Source organism: Lonchura striata, chromosome 7 (assembly GCF_046129695.1).
Source record: "Lonchura striata isolate bLonStr1 chromosome 7, bLonStr1.mat, whole genome shotgun sequence".
NCBI lineage: Eukaryota > Metazoa > Chordata > Aves > Passeriformes > Estrildidae > Lonchura > Lonchura striata.
This window is the reverse complement of record NC_134609.1, coordinates 12,689,807-12,715,065: the sequence shown is the minus strand read 5'-3', so window position 1 is coordinate 12,715,065 and position 25,259 is coordinate 12,689,807. Positions and strand designations below refer to the sequence as shown.

At 37.6% G+C, this 25,259-nt stretch overlaps 1 protein-coding gene across 9 annotated transcripts in view; it reads right to left on the bottom strand.

The window, feature by feature from the left end:
• The window catches only part of USP54 (ubiquitin specific peptidase 54), a 93,499-nt gene that overhangs the window by 25,195 nt on the left and 43,045 nt on the right, over positions 1 to 25,259 (bottom strand). For 7 of the 9 annotated variants that reach the window (XM_077784591.1, XM_077784588.1, XM_077784589.1 and 4 more), the window contains exons 2-9: positions 20,762 to 21,604; positions 18,035 to 18,127; positions 8,157 to 8,291; positions 6,932 to 7,045; positions 6,693 to 6,775; positions 4,786 to 4,891; positions 2,729 to 2,875; positions 1,219 to 1,368 (exon numbers count right to left, since the gene is read on the bottom strand). In XM_077784591.1, the coding sequence (XP_077640717.1) occupies positions 1,219 to 1,368; positions 2,729 to 2,875; positions 4,786 to 4,891; positions 6,693 to 6,775; positions 6,932 to 7,045; positions 8,157 to 8,291; positions 18,035 to 18,127; positions 20,762 to 20,908 (975 nt within the window). In that variant the 5' untranslated portion in view covers positions 20,909 to 21,604. Of the gene's footprint in view, positions 1 to 1,218; positions 1,369 to 2,728; positions 2,876 to 4,785; positions 4,892 to 6,692; positions 6,776 to 6,931; positions 7,046 to 8,156; positions 8,292 to 14,815; positions 14,918 to 18,034; positions 18,128 to 20,761; positions 21,605 to 25,259 lie in introns of those variants that run through there. The other 2 variants (XM_077784586.1, XM_077784585.1) reach the window with 2 other exon arrangements.

Sequence of the window (25,259 nt, the reverse complement as noted above, 5' to 3'; positions counted from 1 at the left end):
CATAATTTTCTATAATAAGTTCTCTTTTCCCCCCATCACAATTCTTTCAGAGTTTGATTTTCCACTGACATACTTTAACTCTTTCTATAGCCAGAATTGACCTGGACCCAGCAAGAAAGCCCCTGAGTAAACCAAATTAAAAACCAGATATTCATCATCCTATGGCTAAATTGATTACAATTCCTGCTAAAAATACAACTACAGAAATAATCATTCCCTTTCATATGTTTTTTCCATAAAAAACATTTCATCCTCTGGAATGTTCTAACACTGCATCAACCAAAAAGCAGAAGAATTTTTAACAAACAAAATGAACAATAAAAGATACCGGGACAGTAAATTCAAGTCAAAGCAAAATACTTCAAGTGTGTGAACCTTTCTGCTGTGACAGAACCTCTGCAAGCACTGATAGGCAAGGCAATTAATTCACACAGTAATACAATCCCATAAATCTTCCCCATGAACTAATACATGTCTCACCTGACAGACTGAACATTTACTCCAATAAATTTGCTCCATACATGATTATTTTACTAAAGCCCTGCAGTACCTAACCGTGCCAATTTTTCTGCTATGAAGTATGACTGCATGTATGCATTCAGAGTTTTTTACCCATTGAGACTGTGTTTGGCATGACTACAGGAGAAAATTTCCTCTCTCACCTTTGTGATTCCATGAATAGAAGGAAAAAAGGAGAGTGGTATGAAATAATGCCAAACAATCTAATGGGTTATAATGTCCTGCCAAGATCTCAGCACTGGAGTCTTTAATGTCAAGGACCTCATGCTTGGTGAAAAGGCTAAAAAAAAAGCACTAACAGAAGAGCAGAAACTTTGTTGCTGCCAGCAAGCACTAGGGAAGATTGGCAGGTAGACACTCAAGCAGAGATCAACAACAGGCACTAAATAGCCATACTGCTTGTCAGCAAGGGAAAGAGATGGGTGTTACCTGTATGCACAAGCAACTGTACCTTTTCAAACAACAGCATAAAAACAAGACTGGGAGCCAACAGAACTAAGAATAGAGCTTCTGAGACTCCTGGTATGCTTTTTTAAAAAACATTTCACTTTGTTGAGAAAAAAGGAGTAGCAAATTTGTGGATCCTGAGTGGAAAACTATCAAAAAACCCTCTCAAAATCTGAAGGAAACAGAATGGATTTATACATAAGCAGCTAACAAATTTCCAAAAGAGTGTTTTCCTAAACATTTTTTTCTCACCTCTTTGACATGAGCATCATCAAAGTACATCCACTTGCGGATTTTAGTTTGGAAGAAGAAGGTTGAATAGTGTTTTCCATAGTAACAGATCATTCCCACCAAATACAGCTCTGAGTGTTTTGCTCTGTCATCAGTTACTCTGAAGAAGAGCTTCAAGAAGGGAGGTAAGAAAAACGGAAGGAGAAATTAATAAAGTGCTCAGAATTTTACATACTGCTTTATGTTCAAAGACCTTGAAGTATTATAGAGACGTGTCAGGTTTTTATTTCAAAAGGTAAGAGAAAATGAGGGAATAAGCAATCATGCAATGTTTAAGCAAACCCAGAGATACAGACTAAAAATGGATTCTGACCAACTCACCAGATACTCATAAACTGAGTAGGACTAGGACTATGTGTATACTTGAAAGAAGACATTTACAACAATGATAAAATATCTGTTACATAATTTGAATGTTTGAATGAAATTATTTTGGAAATTTGTATTGTGTCATGCTTGCTGATTATATCAAATACTGTTTAAAACATTCATTCCTTTTTGCAGAAACAAAGCGGTTTGGACAGTAAACAGATAGCATTTATTCTGACTTTAGCAAGGGCTATCAAGAATTTAGCATAGACCCGTTTATGATGCTAACACATAAAAGATCAACTGAAGACATCAGTAGATCAAAAGAATTCAGCACACAAAAAAATCTTTTCTATTTAATTGAATTTTGTTAATTTAAATCGCACAGGTCTCATGTTTTAGTGCATTACTGCTTTACTACACAAAGGTCACACTATTTCATAACCACGTTTCCATCAGCTCACACTCATTCTGGTACACTGTGCACTGGACAATGCTTTTTTTTTTTTTTAACTTGATGTGTGTACATACATATATATATAAAAACTATTTTATGTAGTATCTCAATGCTACAAGACACAGCTACAGTTTGGTATACTGATAATTCAGCTCTAAAGCATCAGTTAGTGCAGAATAAGTGAATCCCCCAGGGAATCCTATTTAATTCAGTCTGTCATTCAATCACACAGTGCCAGTCACCACCTCTTAAGAGACTGTTCAGTCACAAATAACTCTTCAGTGTTAAGACCACACATTTCACCAAAAAGAGAAGCTAAAGGTAAAAAAAACAAACCTACCCCAAAGACCACTGAACTACATTTCGTCTTCAAAAGAAATAGAAATAAACATCTGTTCTTTAAAATGAAAGAGGACATATGTATTTTCATAGAAATAGCACAACACTGATCCAGAATTTCCTTTCATTTGAAAGTATTTTTAGAGTTTCAGATATATCAGAAACCCAAGAATATACAGTTCAAAGGTTTTTCTAAGGCTTTCAGAGACAGGTCAGATCCTTGGCTCTGCTCTCTATTCCTCTTTTTATGTATACCAAAAAGGTGAAGGTGGAGACTTTATATTTTTCTCCATTTGCTACTGTAGATAGACTACCATGAAAAAGACAGTCTTTGTAAGTAGTGCCAAAAAAAAAACCAAAACTCACATCTCCCAGTTTAAGGCAAGTTCCCAGACTGTGAATCACATCCTCAGCCAGATCAGAGTGGTCAGAGTCCCAAACCAAGCCAATGGTGATGATCTGTGGTGAGTTCATCAGCACACGACGAATACGGATCTTTTCCCCACAGTTACTCTGAGCATATAAATAAAACAAGACACTGAAAATAATTCTTCTCTTATTATAATGTTAGGGCAAGGCACTAACAAGTATAAGTCTCAGAATTAGTTTCCAAAGAGGAGGTGGTGAGACACAGCAGATATGCTCAGTGCCAAGATAGGAGCTTCTCATGTTATAGATGAGAGGTGCTGGCAAGACTACCCTGCATTCTCAAGCTTTGAAGTGAACACTGCAAATTCTTCTTCCTGCTATTGACAATGTTTAAAACATAGAGCACAAAACCAAGCTTATTTAAAAAAAGATAAGCAAACATACATGAAAGATCCCAGTAACATTCTTAGAAATTGGACTGAAAGGTCACTTTTGATCAGAATCTCAGATTAAAAATTGAATATACAGAGACCAATGCCTTATATGACAGTGTCAGGAAAAATTTTCTGCTTTGCTGAAGAAGCAAAGGTAGTCCTGCTTTGCTGTTAGATTTGAGTGTTTCTACATGGTACCTCAAACATCTCATCTTAGACAGTACAGTTAGGTCAGTATTTGTATAAATGTGAGAACAGCAACTGAAAGATGAGGAGAGGAAGAGTTGTTTTAGTAACTCAAAGGAGTTCTACAATTCTTATTTCCTGATTCAATTTTTCTTCCCATTTTTTACTTTTTAAATAAGTACTAGTGCACTTTGCAGGGGAGGGTGCTGTTGATGCAATGGAGTGTGGGGAGATGGGGACAAACACGACAAAAATTATGACAAAGTCTGTTTGCAACATTCATCTTTCCCCTAAGGCACATCACAAAGGTACACCTACAAAATGGTAGGAGAAAAACATTTTCATACTGAGAATTGTTTCTCTTGTCTACAGAGTCCAGTTTCACAAGTGGATATAACAATTTCTGACACTAAAACCAGGGAAGAGATCACAAAGCACCTCTTACCCACAGCAATCTAGAAAATTTAATCAGAATTTCGGTCCCAAACATCATTGAGAGACAAAAATGAAAATTAAAAACAAAGAAAAACTGTAGAGGACTCTGATGTTTAAATGCAGATATGAGGTTTTAATATTAAGATGACTCTTTTCACATGTACATTGAAAGGGTCATTTAAAGTACAAGCAATTCTGTTTATTACCTCCCAACCCATCTTACTCTCAAATTGTCTTCTTTGTTTCAGCATGACAGCAGGAACATGCTGAATGTTCCTGATAAAAAGCTTCCTTAGCATAACTTTGAGGCCACACTTTGCTAAACCTCAATAGAAATTTTTTTTTTTTTGAGTATAAAAAGAAAGGGACAGCAAATGCTGGTATGCCATTTTATCCAACTGATTATTTCACAGTCAAATAGCAGTTTGCCCTGACCAAGAATGTGTTTCTATTAAATTTCACATTCTTTTGTTATTAAATAGCTGGACTCATATGCACTTTTTACACAACAATAAAATATCTTAATTTTTTTTACTTAAATAAGCAAGCCACTATTTGCCAATATTAAAAAGTAGGTATTTCAATGGAGACTTTTACTGAAGGTTTTAGAGTTATAAACTGGGAGGGGAGCCAGGTATAAAATGTAATATTTACACTGGCCCCAGGGACCAGGTACACAAGCCCTCCTGTTAAAGCTAATGCACCTAACAGTAGCATTACATGAAGCAGCAACTCTGCAGCTGTTTCCTGACCTAATAATCAATATGTAAAAAAAGATTGATAACTCTTTTTGCATATTTATTAAAAGGCAGAACAAGACACTGAACTTTTATTTTAGAAATCTATCACTTACAATACACATAAAAGGTAAGCATCTATTCCTGTTTTTAATACCTGTGGTTAGTCAAAGCAGCACCCATTACCACTAAGTCTTCCCTTCCTTGACTGAGTACCTGTGAGATACTGAATTCACACCCCGAGAGAACCAAGGCTACTCACTGGACAGTTCCGCAGGTCCCCCATGGTGCTGGCATTCTGCAGGAGCTCTCCAAACATATCTGGAGTTGGTTTCTCCCGCCGCTCCAGCATACAAATAGCTTGATTGCTTCAGTATAGACAAAATACGGAAAAGAGAATTTTAGTAATAAAATAAAACCACAAACCCATGCTCATCTAGTATATGTTTCACCTATTTTTTTTTAATAAGAAACAAAATGCAGAATAGTTTTTATATTTAATAATGTAGTACAGGAAAAAAATCACATAATTAATTGTGAATTACTACATCTTCCATAAAAATACTGCCTAAAGAAAACAAGTAGAACTGAAAATAGAAATAGATTGTTTACTCTAAATAATGTATCTTAAAAGAAAATTTAAACATTTTGATAAATACTTGGCTTCAAAATTAAATACTTGCACTAAAATGTGCCACTTTCAATATGCACAACTATAGTAAAGTAGCACAGGAAGACAAATTCTGAATAAAATTACATCCAAAAAATAGCACGGTACTCAATTTATTTCACTGTCCAAACTGAAAGATATGTACACAAGAGAACTAGTGCTCAAAGCATGTTCAAGCTTAAAATGGTTTCAGAGATTAATAAATATATTAGTATGTATTAGTATTTCTAAAATAATGCATGACTTAAGATCTATTGTGATCTTTCCTAAACAATACTGAATACCATTTATGTAACTATCTTGCCCTTTTTCTAATAAATTATAATCTTATACACAGTGTCTGCTGGAACCTAGTGAAAATCTGCAGCTTGATGGAACAGCAGGCAGGAGCCACGAGGTGGATGCTTTACAGTACTCTTGCTACAAAGGTAAAGTGGTACCTTTTAAAAGATCTGCATGTGAAGAGCAACTAGCAGTTTTTCTGTAACTACAGACATCACTGTAGCTAGATATTTCACATGACAGACATAAAACAAAGAAAAGTTCTAATTACAATAAAGATTTCAAGACAGAAACAAATAACAGATTCCTGCCTCAATCATACTTAAAAAGCTCTTAACTTTAAAGAAGACTTCTCCAGCACTAGTTTAAATAATCTGCTACAGACTTAGCGCTCATGCTCTGTGCACCACCTTTAATGAAAGGTCACAGTGACCAGGGAAGTTTCCCTGTAACCAGATTAGACAAGAGCTATATATTCGTCCAAGAAAAGAGGATTTGAGCAACTACAGGCTGGTCAGTCTCACTCTACCACCTGGGGCCATGACAGACTAAATCAATCCCCTTGGAAATCAACCCCACGCATGTGAAGGATAAGGTGAGTCAGAGCAGTCAGCACAGATTAACCAAGGGCAAACCATGTTTGACTTCTAGTGAGAACTTCCCTTTCTGCATCTTCCCCTAGTTACTGGAGAACTGTCCTGGTCACCATGAGGGAGGAAAAAACGTTCCAATTCAGAACTAGAACAGGCAGTCCAGAGAATTCATGGAATTTCTGTCCTTTAAGCACTTTCAAAACTCAGCTACACACAACCCCAAGCAGCCTGATTTAGCTTTGAATTTAGCCCTGCTTTAAACAGAAGGATGGAGTAGATGTCCAAAGATCTTTTTGAAAGTAATTGTTTTTTCTTATCTGTCTTCTTAAATCACCTGCTCACACATTAAAGTCTTTCAAAATGTACATAAGTCCTTGCTACTACAGTTGTCAAGATTCAGAATCATAAACAAGCAGACACACTGATCCATGCCTAAACTACTATCTTCTGCTTCACTAAATCCTCACGTTCTTTATCACAGTTATCAAAGCTCTGCCAACTTTGACAAATCATATTCTAGACATTTAATCAATAAAGATCATAAATATCCAACTGCAATACCAGTATGGGGGGAGAAAAAACAGGAAAAAATGGGGAGGTTACCTGTGGAAAAATTCAACTCACCAGAGTGAGGTTGTGGAAATATAATGTACCATCTGGATGAAAGGTAACGGGTCAGAGGTGGCACCACAACTGGTACAAACACACTGAAGAGAATGTAACACATTGATTAGATTAAACAGGTATTTCCACTGCAACACTTCTGCCTGCACATTTCTTTACTGTGACAATGCATATTTTAGGCATGAAAACATAAAACTTGAGAACTGGCCCTTGGCATTAAGCACATATTATTACCTCACCTGTTCAAATAAAGTCATTGCAAACTTCTGGTGGGAAACGCAATGTGGTGCAGTGCAAATATCTTCCTTTGTCTCATCTGCAATGTGGAAGTGAATTCGCATTAACAGGTTTTCCTAGCCAAAAGAAAAAAAGGGAAAAAATGCATTAGATAATTTCAACTGCAAACCAGAGTTATATAAATCACAAAAGCATCTCAGATGCAATAATGTCACAGACAGAAGGCTCCTGCAAATTTGTGAAAGCTGCTTCAAAAACAAAGAAGTTGGTATTTCTCGGAAAAAGGAAACACCCTCCACTTCTAATTTGAAATGTTGGATCAGGTAACCATTTATTTTATTTACTAGCACTGCTGAAGAATATGCTGTTGATTTTTCTGTCTAGTTCTCAAGCATCCATGGATATAAACAAATGTAACCGAGTACCTATGCAGTTTTTAAAATCACTGGATTGACACTAACTTCTCATCAACACAAAATAAATCAACTTTTACATTCCATGAGAGCTTCGAAATATGCCACATCATCTACATTCTATCAAAATGGGGAGAACTAATAAATGAAGAGGCAGACTAAATTCTGTATGAAACAAAAGGACTGAACATTTCTTAGATACTAATTCATACAACTACATCTGTTTTAAAGTTCCCGGAAATCTTTGTCCCACAACTTTCTCTCCTCTCACTGTTGCCAACATTAATCTGCGGGTGCTAGAAATCTTTTGACAACTCTTCCAGCAGAACACTTCTCATTAACACTACCAGCTGCCTGGTAGTTTATAGGCCTGCAATATACAGGTCAAGATTAATTATTTAGCAAAACAGCTCTAACAAGTTCCCTTGAAAATTTTTCCTGTGGAAATGCAATTTCATAAAAATTGGCAAACAAAATGTCCTTCACTCTTTTGAGGAGAGTCTTAAAACTAGAATCCTAGATCATTCTTTTAGTGCAATTTTTTTTCATAGTTCACATCTAAAGCACACTGTAGCAGGCAAGCAGGACACATGCGAAAGAAACTGTAAGAACGGTTACCAATGCTATTACCATTTCCAAATCATTCGTCTAGGGAACTCTCAGTGCACTCTTCCAGACCAGACATGCAAAGTATGTTGCAATTTAGGGAAAAGAGAAATGAAGGGGGAAAAAATTAAGGGCAAAAAAAAATCAGGGAAGTTTGGTAGTGGTGAGCCACATCTCTGCCTATCAAACATCTTTCAGTTATACTCACAAAACATTCAGCAGCATCATCCATAATGCCCAGCTGGAAGCGTTGCTCATCTTGAAATGTCTTTGCAAGAGCAGTGCGCAGGGCATCAGAAGGCAGTACCTTCTCACTGCTACATTGAAACTGATTGAATATACTCTAGTAAAAAAACAAGATAGTTAAGTTACTGTTATTTCAAAACATGAATCAATTTATCTGAAAACAAACAGCAAACATTTAACTTGTTTGGATCCTGCAACACACAGATATTTGTACAGTATACAGACTACAAGAAGAAATCCTAAAAGTTCCTCCTTTGAAATCATACGCACCTTTGTGTATTTCTTCCTTTCACATATACAAGGGAGGGTTAGGAATTTAGGATGAAATTTTCCTCAGTGTCAATCCCCCCCTGGATCTATTTGTCTTTCTCCAAATCTGATTCCTGAAGCAATGAACTCGAAAACATTGTGCTTTTTATTTCCATCTCTCCCGCTCTGTTTAACTTTCTTGCTTCCAGCTTACCCATGCCACCTTGTTCCCTCTTTTAAGCAACTCTTTCCAAACATATCTAGCCCTTAAACAGCCACAACTTGATACTTACGCACTTTAAGAAATTTACCTCTCAAAAGCCCAAGTGGGTGAGAATTAGATGATTTTTTGTATCAGCATGCAGGAGGGAAAAGGCACAATATGAACAGGAAAGGCAGTTCCTATGTACAGCCAGCCGCTCACTTGCTGCCATAAACCTGTATTTTCCTAACTGTAACTCACACGTCACCTGGGTAACAACCATTTGCAAGGATTAGGAGTTCTAAAAAGACACATTATTGTCTGAAGTGTGGGTTATATGCACAGAAGTTCTGTAAAAATTCCCAACTGATTAAGCATCCCCATTTATTCTGTGTGCTTCTGTGCACATTTGTATGAAATATCCAAAACATCATCTGAAGAGTTAACTTTTGCTGTGCCCTCCTACAAAAACAGGAACATAATTCTGTATGCAAGATTCTCAGTCTAAGTAAAAAAATTCGAGTCCTTATTTCAATACAACTCTCCATCACCACTGTGCTCTACTTTCTATGTCATTTCATGTGACAACCAACCATCTCGATCAGTGTCAATCTCAAAATTCTGCCTGTCCTTATCTATAAACCTGTCCTCATAATTTTTCTAAAGACTGTGGAAAAGCTCAATTCATACTGCAAGAGAGGAAAAAGGGACCACTAGTCTTCTTTTCTGCCTTCTAAACTTAGTAAGATGAGGAAAAAAATCAAACTGGTTTGTCTGTTTGATTTTCTTTCAAATATACCAATTGTCAGTGATTGACAATTCACGTAGCACTTCTTCCTTTAATTAATTCCTTCTCCCCAACACACATATTAATTGGAAATAATCTAAATCTTTCTCTCCTTTAACTATTTATACTTGTTTCTTATCAGTAAAGGTAAGCTGGGAGGTTTGCCAAATAGTACAATCTTGTCTGTTTTGAGGAAGCTGGAAAACGTGCCAAGCACAGGCACTGTCACTGCACAGACAGCAAACCAACCTCCATGCTCCTGCCATTTCTGCCCACAGGAATGGTACAATTTCTAGTGTTGACAATCTAAAACAGATATAATATGCCTATCTCTCTTCACTGCAACTTTTATTTTGGTGGTGCTCAAGGTGCTCACTGATGGAAAACAGCCCATTGTGCTGAAGCCCTCAGCTCTTCTGCTACTGCCTTTATCAGAGTACCACAGAATAATGAGAAAAGAGTAATGAAGAGACAGCCATGAGGCAGTATCATACTTCATCTTGAAGACAATACCCTCCTCAGTTATCTTTTATATATACATACATTGAAGAGAAAGAACAAAGTCTCTGCACTTAAACTTGATTGCCATTTATGTCACTCTGATAACTGAGCAACTTTCATGTTTCATTAGTGAATTCTGTCATTTCAGTGATCCTTAAAAAAAAGGCAGTGAAACATTTCTCCACCCTGCTTCACATTTTACACGAAATAATTTAAGAGCACTCCAAAATATTCACAGCTGTGCTTCAGCAATGTATTTATTCTATTTATTCAATCTCACTTCATAAATCTGAGACTTGTTAGCAACTGGTCCATGACCTCACTGCCATGAGCTGATGGGCAGGACCTGGTTTGCTTCAATGAGAGCCCTGAAATGGCTTTGCACTCATGGGGGTGAGAAACAATGCAGGCTCTAAACTAGGTAAAAGGAAAAGCAAACAAGGAAACTGAAACTCTTCTTTTAAACTTCCATCTTTAAAGAAAAAGTATTCTTACCATGGAACAAAAAAATAATTAAGCAATGTCAATTCTGCAAAGAATGCAAAAATCAGGATGTAACAGATCCCAATATTACATGGAAGAATGCTTCCTCAAATTTGTAATGACATAGCACACTGGTATATGGTCTTATTTAGATTACAAAAGAGGAACAAAATCTTAAAACCAGTGAGTAACTGTTCATTTTAATCTAATAAAAATCAAATCTTATTATGGCATTGCACAGTGCAGTTTACAGCATGTTGGAACCCAGTGCTTGTAGGAAGTCCCAAAAGCACCTCAAATGGAGTCAAAAGCACTTTGAACACAAGGGAGTTTGTTTTTTTGGTTTTTCTTAGGTTTCAGTCACTGGGGTTGGGTTGGGGTTTTGGATGGGTTGTTAGGGTTGATTCCCTTTTCTTTTTCAAGATAGGTTCTTTGCTCCCCTTCAGAACAAGTCTATCTGTGTCTCAACCTTAGACAGACAGGTGTGGCATTTCCTGCAATTTCATCACATTATCAAAGTCAGATCTCCCTCCTTAATTTAAGGTCTTGCCTGTGAGCAATACTGTTAACTATTCAAACATTGGTCCCCTAGACAGGTATGAAAGCCAGCTTTCAGAATCAGGAAAGCACTCCTGATTCTGCCCCAGGAGCTCTCACAGCACCTTTCTTCCAAGGGACTATGGAACATGAGAACTTCACATATGAAACATTCAAACTTCAATCTCCTCCAAAAACTCCAACTTCTTCTGAAACTGAAAATGGTGGAAATCTATCAGCATACTTACTGCACTGATGATCTCTTTCAACAGCTACATTCCAACACAAGTGAGTGTGACCCTAACAGTGGCAACAGTAAGAATGGACACTGTTAAAAGCCCCATGAAAATGCAAAGTTTCTTCTATTTTACCTGTTTTCAGTAACTAAAATCAAGAAGACAGAACAAAAAAATAATTAGCTTAACATAAAACCTAAGAATTACTAATACTGTATTAATTGCAGTTCTTTGATTTCTACACTGAGGACATGGTTCTTGGCAGGTTGGTCAGTCTACAAGCTAAGACAGAACAGTGTGAGCAAGGGATTTTTCAGATAGGAAGTCTGTATTCTGGTTATACTGTATTCCTATGAGAGGTCTATATAGAAAAGATGCCCATCTCCCTTCACATCCCCTTCCCTACGGTTCTTCATAAGTCTGGAAGGGCTAGCAGAGAATAAAATTAGGAAGTGTGTTCTTCAAGACCAATAAATTCTCTAAGTCCATCTAGTTGCATATAATCCTTCCCCAAATACTAAGATCCACTCCGAACTACACTGTTACCTTTCACCAGCTTCCTCTCAGATGGGTCCAAACCTGGAACTTCCTTAACCATCTCATACTATAAATTGTAGGGCCTCACTTCATTTTTTACTATTCAGAAGGCTTTTTCATTGTTTTTTAACTGAAAGCTTCATATCCTTTCTACTACTACACAGCAGGGCCTCTGACACAGATCAGAACAAAGCCTTGCAGTCAGCGGCCTTCCAAAATAATGTCCTCTATTTTGGGAAGTGTGGGAATGGGGATCAGTATGAACTTTCTAGATGTATATTGATCAAGGATCAAATAAAGAAAAACAACCTAAGTTTTGAGACAAGGTACATTTATCACGCAACTCTTCAAGATACTTTTAAGGTATTTCAAACACTAAAATTCACATGCATGATCATCAACCAAGTTTTTTTCACCTGGTTTAGAGATTTAAGATAGCAAGTAGTCTTTTAGGTAATCCATGAGATTGACATGCATTCTTGAGTTCTTTTAAAGATTTTAAAGTTTCAATAACTGTGAACTCCCTCCTATAGTTTACAAGATCTACTCCCAATTATCTTTAATAGTGTTTGGAATCAACCTGCTCCCTAGGAAAGAAGTATTCCATTTATGTGGGGTAAACCAACATCTGCAGTGTTTAACTAACCATACTGATGAAACAAACCAACCTTGATACATGCATGTGACTTTTTAATCAAGCATGCAAAAGTAGGCTGACATCAGAATAAATTGATGGGCGAAGACAATAGGGAACAGCTACTGAAGCAGAACAGTGTTTATGTACTGTAATTTTGAGCTGTGTCCTTGGCAGCTTTCTGGGAAGTAACCCTTCCAGAATTACACAGAAGCTTCTTCTGTATAGAGATATCACTGCAGCCCTAGTGCTATGGTATTTCAAAGGACAAAACATGTTCCCCTCACCTTAGTATTCCCTACCCTTTCAACTGTTTCTGGGTTTTGGTGATAGGATTTTTGTCTGCATGATTTTTTTAGGCTTTCTCTCCATTTCAATAGCATGCCCTTCTTACCCTGTTCAGTGCACCTTTTTTCTTGCTTGTAGTACCTAATCTCTTGTTCAGATCATCACACTCTCCCAGTGAAGACTTCTACTCAGTACAATAACCTGTTCCAAATAGCTGCTAAAAATCACTTTTCTCCTATCCAAACACATCAGCCTCCACCCACAGTATTTCCACTAGCTCACATTTTTCCCCACATTTCCTCATGTTTATTTTTCTTCAAGGTTGAAAAAAATTCTAGGTCTATTTGGTTTTGTGTCTTTTGATCTCTTTTCAAACCTCCAAGTCTGGTAACAATCAACCCAGATTTCCATTTATTCCTTTCTTCTTATGTATCTTCCATTTGTACTCACACTGTACCCTGACTATTAAGATCAGGTCCCCTGTACAGACTATCAAGTCAGGCACTCCTGGCTACTACCAAAATCAAGTAAAAATAATACTTTCCACAAGTGTTGTTTAGGAAGGTGGCAGGAAAAGAAATTAAAATCATAGAATGTGCACATCTACTAGGTAACAATTCATTAACTGCTTGATCAAGATCAAAACAGCCAATTGTTATTTGGAAGCTTCAATTACCAGTTTATTAACTCAGGAAACTGTACTTGCTGCTAGTTTATTTGGCAGGCAGTTAACTGCGAGTGCCAACTGATGAAAAACGTTCCAACAATAAAAGTAATTATTTAATGTATTCTGACTACTGTTTTACCTGAAATACTACTGTCACTAGAAAAAAAGCATAAAACAAGAGGATGTCATCTTTTCAATCAACATATTATGGTCTCAACCACATGATGAACATTTCATAATAAATCACTCAATTTCAAGCAAGTGGCTTATGAGAACAAACTGCAGTCATTCCACTTTAAAAAAGTGTAAAAAGCTGTAAAACCCTATGATACTCCATTTTCATCTTACACAACAACATAATTTCTACACAGAAAATTCACATTCTTCCTGCTTTTGTTGCACATGACAAAACAACAGAAAAGACCAGCCCTATTCGAATGTATCAATCAATAGAACATTTTTCTTTGTGACCTACAAAAAACACTCTGTCCTGTATCCTGGCACTATGGAGCTCCCAGCACAATCCCTGGAAGGAGAACAAACTCTCTGTGGCATGCTCAGTACAGTGGACGGATTTCCCTCTTCCTACCCTCTTCCAGCTGTGATAAACACCAAAGCAAAGTCATGCTGAAAAAAAAAAGAAAATAAACCAAATCATAGTAGACTTCAGCATAAATAATACATCAAAAAGCTGTTCCAATGTTATGGCAGGCAAACCACATAGTGGTAAGGACAGCTTGTATATTGAAAAAAATATTTAAATCATGCCACATTTTAAGGAGCAGTGTTTGGGGTTCCAGCACAGAGTCTGCAACTCTCCCTTTTTATAGCTGTTGATGTAAGGTAACTTCCAAATAACCAAGGAATGCATATCTGGAGTGATTTCAAGGTTCATTTTCTAGCTACATTAACACAGGTAGCATATCAAATTTTAAAATTACTTCAAGAATTTTTGAAATGGAAGTCTTCAATGTGGTACAAAAATAAAATGTGGTGTGATCAGGTATGACATCATTGTCCTGTGATCCCATATTTGAAATTACAAGTCATATTTAAAGAGCTAACTGAGCATTTACAGTACATACTGTGCATGACATCCAAATCCCTAGAAACAGTTGCAGGAAGCCAAGAAGGTATGGAAAAAAATACAATTTCTTCAGTGTTATTCCATGGCTAAATTTAGCTTAGAGAAGACTGTCTTCTTCTAGAGTCAAAAGGAGAGGATGTCACCCTCAGAACAACTTTTCAGAGCAGGAGAAGAGCATGAACCATCTCTGTACAACACAGATGGTGTCAGATATGCTGTGAAAGGACCCTGAAGTGAAGTGGGGGAACACGACATAGGCTCCTCCCCACAAGTAGTGTCCCTTTCCCAGGCCAGGCTGGAATCTGAACATGCCAGCATGCTCTGAAGAAGGGTAAACATGTCCTGCCTCCACCTTGCTTGTTCTGGACAAGTGTTTTGGGCAGATCCACCTGACAGCATGCAAGGCTAATTACCTCTCCCCAGACCCTAATAGGAGATTTTCGCATGGTATAGAGCTCCAAATTCTGGTGTTCCCACTGGATCCAGCCACTTCTTCTCCCTCATCTTAGCAAAGCCTAAGGCAAGATTCAAGAAAAAGAGGATGTCAAAGATCTGGAGGCTAATCCAGCATTACTCTGGCAGGACAATAGTTAAAGGCTTCCAGAGCAGAAAGGAGAGCTGGGGCAGGGGGAGAAATGAGCACAGAAGGGAGGGGATGGCTCTGCTGCCCTAGGACACAAAACATGCTCTTGGCGATGCAGTGTTTGGTGCACATTAAGCACATAATCCCACTTGTCTTATAGAAGTATACACGTAACATGTACCAGACAGACTTTTACAGGAGGAAGAAAATAGAGCAATTTAAAAACACTGATCCAGAGGGCAGCAGAGAACAAGTAAACACCTTGAACAGCCTTTTCCCCACTTCTACTGCCTGCTTAAGGAGAATATGAGGATGAATGTGACTATCTCCATAGTTTGGAGCTGTCCCTTGTGAATACCCCTACCTTTTCAGCTGCAATTAAGCAAGATGGCATATGTTTCTGGTGCCCAGAGGTTTTTTTGAGGATTGAGGGGAGGTTTGCACCATGATTTCACTTAAAAGTCAAGTGACAGCCCTTATAACTCACCTTTGTAATAGTATTTGACTTGATAACAACATAAAAGGGGGGAGGGGGGAACTTTCAAATACTTATGTACACAATGAACATTTTACAAAAGATAACTGAAGAGAAAGCTTGGCACAATATTACCCAGAGAGAGTGTTTCTGGACAGGCTTTGGTAGGACACACAGCAATCTCCCATGAAGAACAGACTGCACATAGAGTAGATGCTAACTTTTTGAATTGAGTTGGAATCTACTTACTTTTTCAAGTTTTGGTTACTGCCCACATTCATAAATACTTGTCTAGGTAACTAATTATTTATGTGTTCTTTAGTTTTTGTGAGCTCTAGGAATTCTGCACACAACCAGACACACGTTTCCCAAAATGTGCAAAAGAAGTAGAGGATTTGCTGCAATATTACTGTTTTATTGGAAATTAAGGGTTGTAACAACTGCCAGCTAGAAACATTATTGCTAAGAACTTCAGGTAAAAAAAAAAACAAACAAAACCAAAAACACATATACACAAAATTTTTGCAGGTATCTGAGAGTGAAAAGAGACAGCAGTCAATTTTTCCAAAGCTGCTTGATTTAAAAAATAAACATATGGCTGCATGCATAGAATTTGTGAATTCTGCCACACCACCTGTCATTTCCAAGTTTATAATAGCACACTACACACTTCAAGACATCAAAAACAAGGATTTTACCAATAAAACTAAACACTCATTGCTGCTTTTAATACATATATTCCAGAGATCCTGTCATCTTCCAGTCTTCCTGCATTGCTTTCCCTCTCATACTGGTACTGCTAATCCACATGCATCTTTGTTTGCAGTTCATCTTTCAAGACTAGTACCACAAAGGTTCATCCTCTCCTTTTTCCTGTAATATTCTTTCACAACCCTCCCGCTCTTTTTCAGTATTTTATACAGAAAGGCTTTTAACTATTATTTTTCATACTAAAACCTGGACTCTAATGCAGAGTTGAGTGTCTACTTTCATTCATGGCAAAACTTATCTGATCTCCTGGTAGTTCCTTGATCATGCTTTTCAGTTAAACCCCAGAATGGCAAAAGCTTACATTCATGGTAAATTCCTATATCCTTTTCTCATCTTGGCTAACAAAGAATATCAACAATCACTTGACATTATTTGAGGGCATGATCCAAACAATACCCTTAAATTATCCCACTGAACTTAATGAACTCAAACCAGATCATGACTAAAGCTTATCATTCCCCTTTAAGGAAGGGAATATACCTAATTTTCCATCTTTTCTGTGTCTGAAAGTTGTATCTCACCTTGGACGCATTACCTTGCTCCTAACCCACTGTTACATCCTCTTCTAATGATACTGCTGTAAATATCATCCTGTTTCATCATTTCAATAGGTATGTCTTGAGACAAATTTCCCTTCAAAAAACGATACATTCTCTTACTTCATGCCTTAATAGTCTCCCCTTTGCTGTTCATTTGCCAGGGAAAACTCCTCAACAACAGCCCAAAAGCTCACTAGATAATTCATTTTAAGCCAGTCTCTACCAGAGCACCTGTGACATTACTTAACAGCAGCAAGACAGCTGCTATACCATAAATATTGTCTAGGAACTCAGATGATCCTAACATAAACCTGCACTCTCTATTTTACCATTTTCATAAGACATGTTTTCTGTCATTTTCATCATTGTACACAGAATTCACGACAAATTCTCCCTCTATCTTATATATTTAGTTGGATTTTACAACACACTTGTGATCAAAGAAGACATTTAAGTCTCAATTTCAGAAGAGAAAATCACTGTTTAGGAAGATTAAAGCTAGATATTTTCATCATGTTTGCATCATGTACATTTCTCCCACAAAAAGCCAGGCATTTGAGCTAGCAAAATTTAGAAAGAAGGTCACAAAAAAAAAAAAAAACCAAACAAACCCCAGAATGCAACAAATTAATTGATAGCGACAAACAGAGACACACAATTGCACAATTGACTCAAGTACATAGCAATAGTCAAAATCAGAGCTAGCATCTAGATCTTACTGTCCAGGCAGCCTCTATGACAGTCAGTCATTGAATCTGCAGCTACAAACAGAATTGATGTTTTTTAAGACAGAGACTACAAAGAGCTGAGCCATTTAATGCAGACATCAATATTTACAGTAGAAAATAGCCTTTTAGTCTTACATAATCAACAGTTTTGAACAGAAAGGCTTAGCCAAATGGCCCTCCCCATCCTGATATTTAAAGTAGCTCTGAAGGGAAAGGTAAATGTTGATGAGCACACTGACTGTGCATGGTATTATATTTGTATACCAAATGATAAATTGGAAAAAATAAAGGAAACTTGTATGTTATTGCCTGAACCAATGGAGACTCACAATGACCTGCACACCATTAAGAAGAGTCCTTGTAACTGAAACTTTACCAACACATTTGAACACATTTTAGAAACTGGATCTTGGACCACTAGCTATCACGTTTACCTTGTTCTCACACATTTTCAGGTGCAAGTTTGATTATAAATATTCATAAATATTTCTGTTCAAATTTTTAAAGGATGGTTTTCAATGTATTCTAACTTTTACCTTAAGAGCACAGAAGATGCAAGAATCACCCATACATTTGTGTGTTGTGATCTGCCGGAAACTGCGGCGAAAAATGTCCAGGTGCCACAGAACCTGAAACAGAAAAGTGGGCACAGCCAATTTTATGAATATATAAAATAAAATATTGAATAAGCTTTTGATTAAACTGCATATGCTGAATAAACAAAGTAGTATACCAATGTCATTAATGAAAGGGATGCCTTTTATCTGACTGCAAGTTGACATTTTCAACTTTATTGTTTAGCTGTAACCATCATATGCTAATTTACAGTATGATCTTCCTCTAAATTTCTAGCCATGTGCTTTTATATTAGAAAACTCCTTTCTTCATCCATGTGGCAGTGCTTGCTTACACAGCACCTGCTCTGACTGCTCTGCTGTGCTGGCACCAGGGTCGGCTGCTGGGCAACTGCACCATGAAGCTGAGCAGAGCTGCCAAGGACACTGCATGGACTGATGGGGATGAAATTTTTCCCTTCTTCCAATCCCACAGAACTTACTTAAGCAGAAAGCCCAAATGATGAAGAAATAGAGAATTAACAGTACATACATAAACGAGTTTGTGAAAGAGAAAACAGTAGAATACTAAAATCCGTTATGCCCAATTTTATCATTACTAAGTGTCCTGACAGGCCATGATTACTGACCCTAGCCTGTTAGGGCAGCTACAGCTTTCTCTCAGGACAGGTAAGGTGGTAATACCAGGTGTGTACCTAGGTAGGGTCATACCACAGAAAAGCAAGCAGGCTTTTACATGTTCTGCTAGCAACAGTGAGAGGTGACATCTGCTCTAACAGCACCATGTTTTTTTATTCTTCAGTTTTACAACTAAACCTGTGCACTCTTGGGAAATTATTCAAATTTGTATCTGTAAATTAGCAACAATATCCATCTCTGAGGTGATCTACAGTGAGTGCTTTATGTATAAATGTGGTCAAAACTGGCTATTTCAGCTCAAACTAACAGTAACTGGACTTTCCTGCAAACCTCAATCAGCAGCCTTCCTGAAGGCCAAAGTTTGCACTGAAAGAAGCCCTGACCTAAATCACGTCCTACCAGGTTCCGGACAGAGCAGCAAGGTCCAGGCTGACACGTGACTAGCTAAATGCTTCACTAGCACAAACAGAGGAACCAAACTTCTTATTTCTGATGAATTTGCTTCGAGCAACTGGCTAGAAAAAATTTAGCAACCTGGCAAAATTTATGCTCATTTCAATAAGTGTTTTTAACTGGAACAATCTGTTAGTCAAACCACAGTAATATGCAATATTCAGTAAACACATTTTTAAATATAATCTGTAAGTTTCCCAAAAATTCATAATTGCCATGGCTTTGGTTATACTCGAAGCATCCCTGTACTTAAGGGCCTAGGAGGAAACGTAAGTCTAGAAAACATCTGATTACACACAAACATTCCTGATGAACTACTGCAGACTTTACAAAAGGACAAAAAATTATGTTTAGAAATGAGTCCAACTTTTTTATATAATTGTCTTTAGAGTTTAGCTTGAATGTTTACAGAAAATCGTAAGAGTGAGAAGCAACAAACATTCAAGGGCATTTCAGACTAAGTGCTAAAAAATTAGGATAAACCCCAGGAGTAGGTATTTTATGAAATTATTATCATCTTGCCTTTTTTTTTTTTAAATTCAGCTCTGATTGTAAGTATTCTCAGTATCCTATCTCTCTTCAGCTTTAGAAGAAAAGAGTTTCTGTAGCAGATTAAAGACAAGGTCATATGCTTTTATCTTCATGTATGATATGCAGCTGGTATTAGGATCTACTTAGTCCAGTCCTAGGTTCACTAACTCAATATTAGGAAGCAGCCAGTCATTACACCTTACAGCTTAATAAAGGTAATTGATACAGATTATCACTGGAAACTTCTCTCTGCCCTGTCATTCCTAACATATTAAGCCTATTGAGGGTCATAGGTATACAAATATATATATTATCTGCACTAGGGTTATATGGAAGCCTGAAGTTAGTTGAGAACCTGATTGGGCCCATGGAAAAGAAACCAAGCAGAAGTTAAACCCATAGTGATACAGTCTGTTCTGCACAGACAAGTCATATGAAGGGATGGAAACTTGACGTGAAGGGGTTTTAAGCCCTGCTGCCAAAATGACTGAATCTCAACCATCAGATGCTCAAATCATCTAAATGGTTACAACACCTCTATAGCAGCCATGCCACCCCACTGAATTTGGCACCAGAAAAGGTTTTTCTTCTAAATCAAAAGGTAAACACTCAGTCGTTTAAATAAGCTACAAAGCAGCAGCCAGAAAGAAAACTGAACTATATAAAATGGCTCTTGTATAGTTATTATCAAACTTTGACTGGTTCAACAAAAAAGTTAAGTTTACTTTTAAGGAGTATGCATTCTGCAAGCTATGCAATATCCTATTATTTTCAAATACATTTTCTAGGTGTATTTTTAGCTTTGATTGACATTCTACAAGCTTACACAAACAAGACATCCAAGTAAATGATGACTGTGTAAATGCTATTGAATTCATTAGGAAAACCTGAAAATTAAAAAGCTGTTCAATAACTCAATCTGCTTTTCCAAATGCAGTTTTATTCTGTCTAGGCCCACCAACAGTTATGTACCCAAGTTTGGCTATATTTGTTGCACAATGCCTAGGAAAATACTGCAACAGACAGAGGGCAAAACCAGAAACATTCTTTATTCTGTGCTCTTACCTGCAGCGCACTATTCAGGAAGCAACTGTTCTGCCCTGGTTCATTGCTGAGACCTTTACTGGGTGCTATCGAGGTGGTATTTCGTGGAGTAAACATGCCCTGTATATTGCCCCGACCCACAGAAAAGTAGTTTCTTTTCCAAGACATCTTCCAGTTTCAGCTGTAGAAAACACAGGTTTAGACGGGCAGAATATTTTACTTGATCAGATGCTTCCTTTCAAAACCTCTAGAACTAGAACAACACCCACTCTTCCTTAAACTATACTTTAAACAGTATTTATCCTTTTTCCAGGACTCAAGGAGTTTGTTTCTTTTAAATCCAGCCTGGGATGCTATTCTTCATTTGCTGCTTATGCATGCAAAAACCTTCTTTAAAAGCACCCACATAGAACATTTGCAAAGGGAAGGAATCCATGGTTGTGCAAGTTCACGTTAAGCTGCTTCTCCCTTTTCCATACAGGCAGTAACTTCAGAGAATAAATGGCAAATCAAGGAGGTCCCGGACTCAAGACGAGAAAAACAACTTCTTTCCACATCCCCAAAAACACAGCTTCTGTAATTCTTCTATAATCCTCCTGAAGAACATGGGAAAAATCCAATTAGCAAGGGTGCAAAGAAACCAAAACACAACCTTGGCAGCTCCCTTTCAGTTACATATATCTTGGGTGATGCAAGAGACATCAGCCTCACAGGGGAAAAAGAAGTAACTCCAGAACTTGCAAGCGAGAAGCTTTAAAGAGCAAGGCGTCTCCGGCACAGTTCTGCTAATTCTGCATGCGATCTTTAGAAGTTTCTTCTCCCGATCCTCCTTTTGCAATCAGAATGCCCAGCCGTGCCAGAAAGCTTGAGAGAGAAAAATAATCAAAGGCTTGCGTCATTTAATTACTCTCGGTTTTGTGGTGTTCTGCCAAGACCAGTGTTACCTCACCTCCCACAATACACTGACTATTCAGAGACAAAGCAAAAAATATAAACGCTCCTCCACCCAAAAAAAATAATATAGAAAAGAACAGAGGATTCTGAGAAAAGCATGTAAGAGCAAGGAAGCTTGGAGTATGTTGGCAAGGTTAAGAAGGAAACTAGATTTAAAAAATAAACCACAACATTCAAGTAAACCCCATGGCAGTAGTCAAACATATCCTTTACAATCTTGTAGTGTTTTTTTTTAATAATATCTTATTCATTCAGCTACACAAGGATTTGTGGTTCTATGAATACATGCTAGCATATTCTCCACCCTAGAATTGGGATTTTGCACTGAATATGGAAGGTGCAAGGCTCATCCCTGACTTGGCAACCCACTGCACTCTCTAGAAAAAAAAGTCTCCAAATTTCCTTCATCAGAAATTGTGTGTACCTCTAAAATACTACTTAATCTAGGTACATGGGATATGTGATGTCTTATAAAAGGCACAGAAACTTCTCAAGAAGCCAGAACAATTATTCAACAGAAAGCACTCTTCCCACCGCAAGTTCATCTACAAGAACGTGGGGAAAAAAAAAATAGAAATTCCTAGAAACAGGAACTACAAGATTCATGACAACACTTTTTTAAAAAGTTCTCTCAAGTGTAGTCCACCTATATTTACAGAAACCTGCATAGTATTTTCCAGGGATATTGCCAATGACATCTAGAATTATACCACTTTTGATATGCATAATAAAAATTGAAATTACCAACTAGGGCTAGTATGAATAAGATTAATCCAAATGTATTAAAGTATTAACTGCAGCATGAAGTCACTACAAAACAGACATATGTAGGGTTTGTACCTCATCAAAAATTAACTGAGAGTATAATACCCTACAAAGATAACCTGGGTATCTGTGAAGGCATGTTCTTCATCTTCCACACAATTATCAATTCTTCATCTCCTGTCAAAAAACAGAGAACTTCCTAAATACCTCCAAATGTGTTAATGCAGCCTAACACATGCCCTTCTAGTAATTATTTGTTTGTTCTTCTGTTAAACTCATTCTACAAATATTAATGAAGTCTCAACATTGCTGTAAGGCAGGCAAATATCTTCTCACAGATGAGTAGTCCTCCTGGTTGCCAGTGTGCCATGCAAAATTTCAGACTTGCTTGCAAGCCTGCAGGCACAGACCATCCCTGTGCCCGTCACACAACATTCCTGAGTGCTGAACTTATACAGGAGTCATTTCAAACCAATTTCAGCCTCAGCCCTCTTTCTTTGCTCAACCCCTTAATGAACCATGAGCCAACCATACTGTGTGAGCTATTCAGGGATCAATTTAGGGATCTCTGTAAAGCAATATCACTTGCAGTGGTGCAGTGGCTAAGCCTGTGTGTCACAGACAGAGCAGTGCTGAGTGTAATGAACCAAGACAGGCAGGCTCTGTGCTGCCCCACAAAAACCACTGAGCCAAACACTTGGTCTTCTTTCCAAAACACCTACAAACAAAGAAAAATACAATCCAAAACATGCCCAAAACACACATCAGAGAGCTACACCTATTCAGTGGACTTCAAGTTCAAAACAAGAGTCTGCTCTCAAAATGGGCAGTAAAACTAACTTTTGAACTGTTTTTGAGCAAAGCTACACCAGATATGACAAAGAGAATAAATTTTTTTTAGTTTATTTTTATCGTCTTGGAACAAAATTCAGGACTAGAGGCTTTGCAGTTCACCTGCCATTGCAGCAAGACTACTTCAAACTGGCCTGAATCCTTACCGTAATCATGTAATCTTAGTACCTGCACTGCTTCTGCTCAGGCATAGCAGAACTGACTTCTTACCACCATGACTATTCACAGGAGCACATTCAGTTTGCTCTTTTGGCTACATGGCCTTTGCAAAGCTAAGAAAAGCAAAAAACACTTCAGCTGGTAACCAGCCAGTTAGAATTAAACCAGACTCCAGATCACAGCTTTGCACTGTGCCAACCTCTAAAAAACTTGCCAGTGAAATACAACAACTCATATCAAATAAACATTATACAAATGTTTTAATAAGGAGCAAATAAAAGATTAAAAACAGATAAAGAACATACAATAAAAAAAGCAAACCCAACATTCTGGATCTTCCTGCTGCTTTGTAGCAGCTTCCTTTGGGAAGGTAGGGGGGCTCCCAGCCACAGAGACAGGCTCAACAGATGAGAGAGGCATGGGGCATCACGGCAGCAACACAACACCAGAGCAAAGCTGGCCATGGTTCAGCACATAATTCTGGCCTGAAGAAACCAGAGTCTGTCCTTTGACAGCAGAACACAACACTCTACAAGATGCACCACAGAAGATTTTGAGACCCTGTTTATCCCCACATCCCCTTGCTAAATCAATTACACAGAAATGTAACATCTCAAGTGGCCCTTTATTCTCTGGCAAGGTCCCACTATCATTGTTCATTTTTGGGGGTGAGGAGGAGGAATGTGTGGAGAGTAATACCCCTCTCCCACTGCAGTCTCATGTAGCCACACATTTTAGGCTATTGCTTGAACCCCCAGTCCAAGTATGTAGATGAATTAGAACAATCCTATTTAGGAACAAAGATGCTTCCATATAGCACTAGGTGTGGCTGAAACCACCAATTAGGTATTTATCACACTATTAAATAAAAGCAGAGGTCTGGAATTTAGTGTTTATTCCTTATATTTCTAAAAAAACTTTCAAAACACAAAACAAAATAAATGCTCCAATGTGAAAATGTGTCTGATTTAGAGAAGAGACTCTTCTCCCCCAGTATCCTACCACCTATTCTTATGGTAGGGAGTAGGTTAACGGTGTTGAGGGCAAATCATGCCTTCACATGCTGCAACACCTCTGAAACCTAAAGAGGTGAGAAACAGCTTTGAAATTAAGATCTTTCAATAACAAAAAGAAGACAGACTTGTCCGATACAATGGATTTTGTTGAAAGCTTTCACCCAGATGGCTCCTGAGTTTGATTCTTTCAGTGAAGAGACACAAGAATAATCCCATGGCTGTTCTCAGCTAGATGGGAAGTTGTAAAAATAGAGGCTTGAGAACACACTTTCTACATGTACCTGCAACAATGAAAGTATTTCTGAATTTCTGCATGGATTAAATTATATTTAATTGCAGACATATCAATATTACAGTCTTCATTTAGTTTAGACATCCCAAAAGATAGTCAGCTTTGCAAGTCAGTTTAAATTCAATCTGGAAGGTAATGAAATAAAATAGAGAGGTGGAAAAACTTCCCAACACCAAATAACCATGAGGCTGGATGAAGAAAGAATGAAGAGGGCAGTGACCTGACAGAAGCAAAAGATGATTTCCTCCTCTTGAGGATGTCTCTTCTTTTTGAGATTCTTAGCTAGCCAGAAATACGAGACAGATTTATTTGCTCACCTAGACAATAAAGTGCAACTACAAAAAGGTAAATTTACATTCATCTCTGTTGCCAAGAATTTTTCACAGTACAAATGGGACAACAGAGGCAAAAAAAATCCCTGCGTTATGCATGCATTTCTCAGCCTTGATGGCTCTGCTGGGAAAAAGGGGCAGGGAAGAGT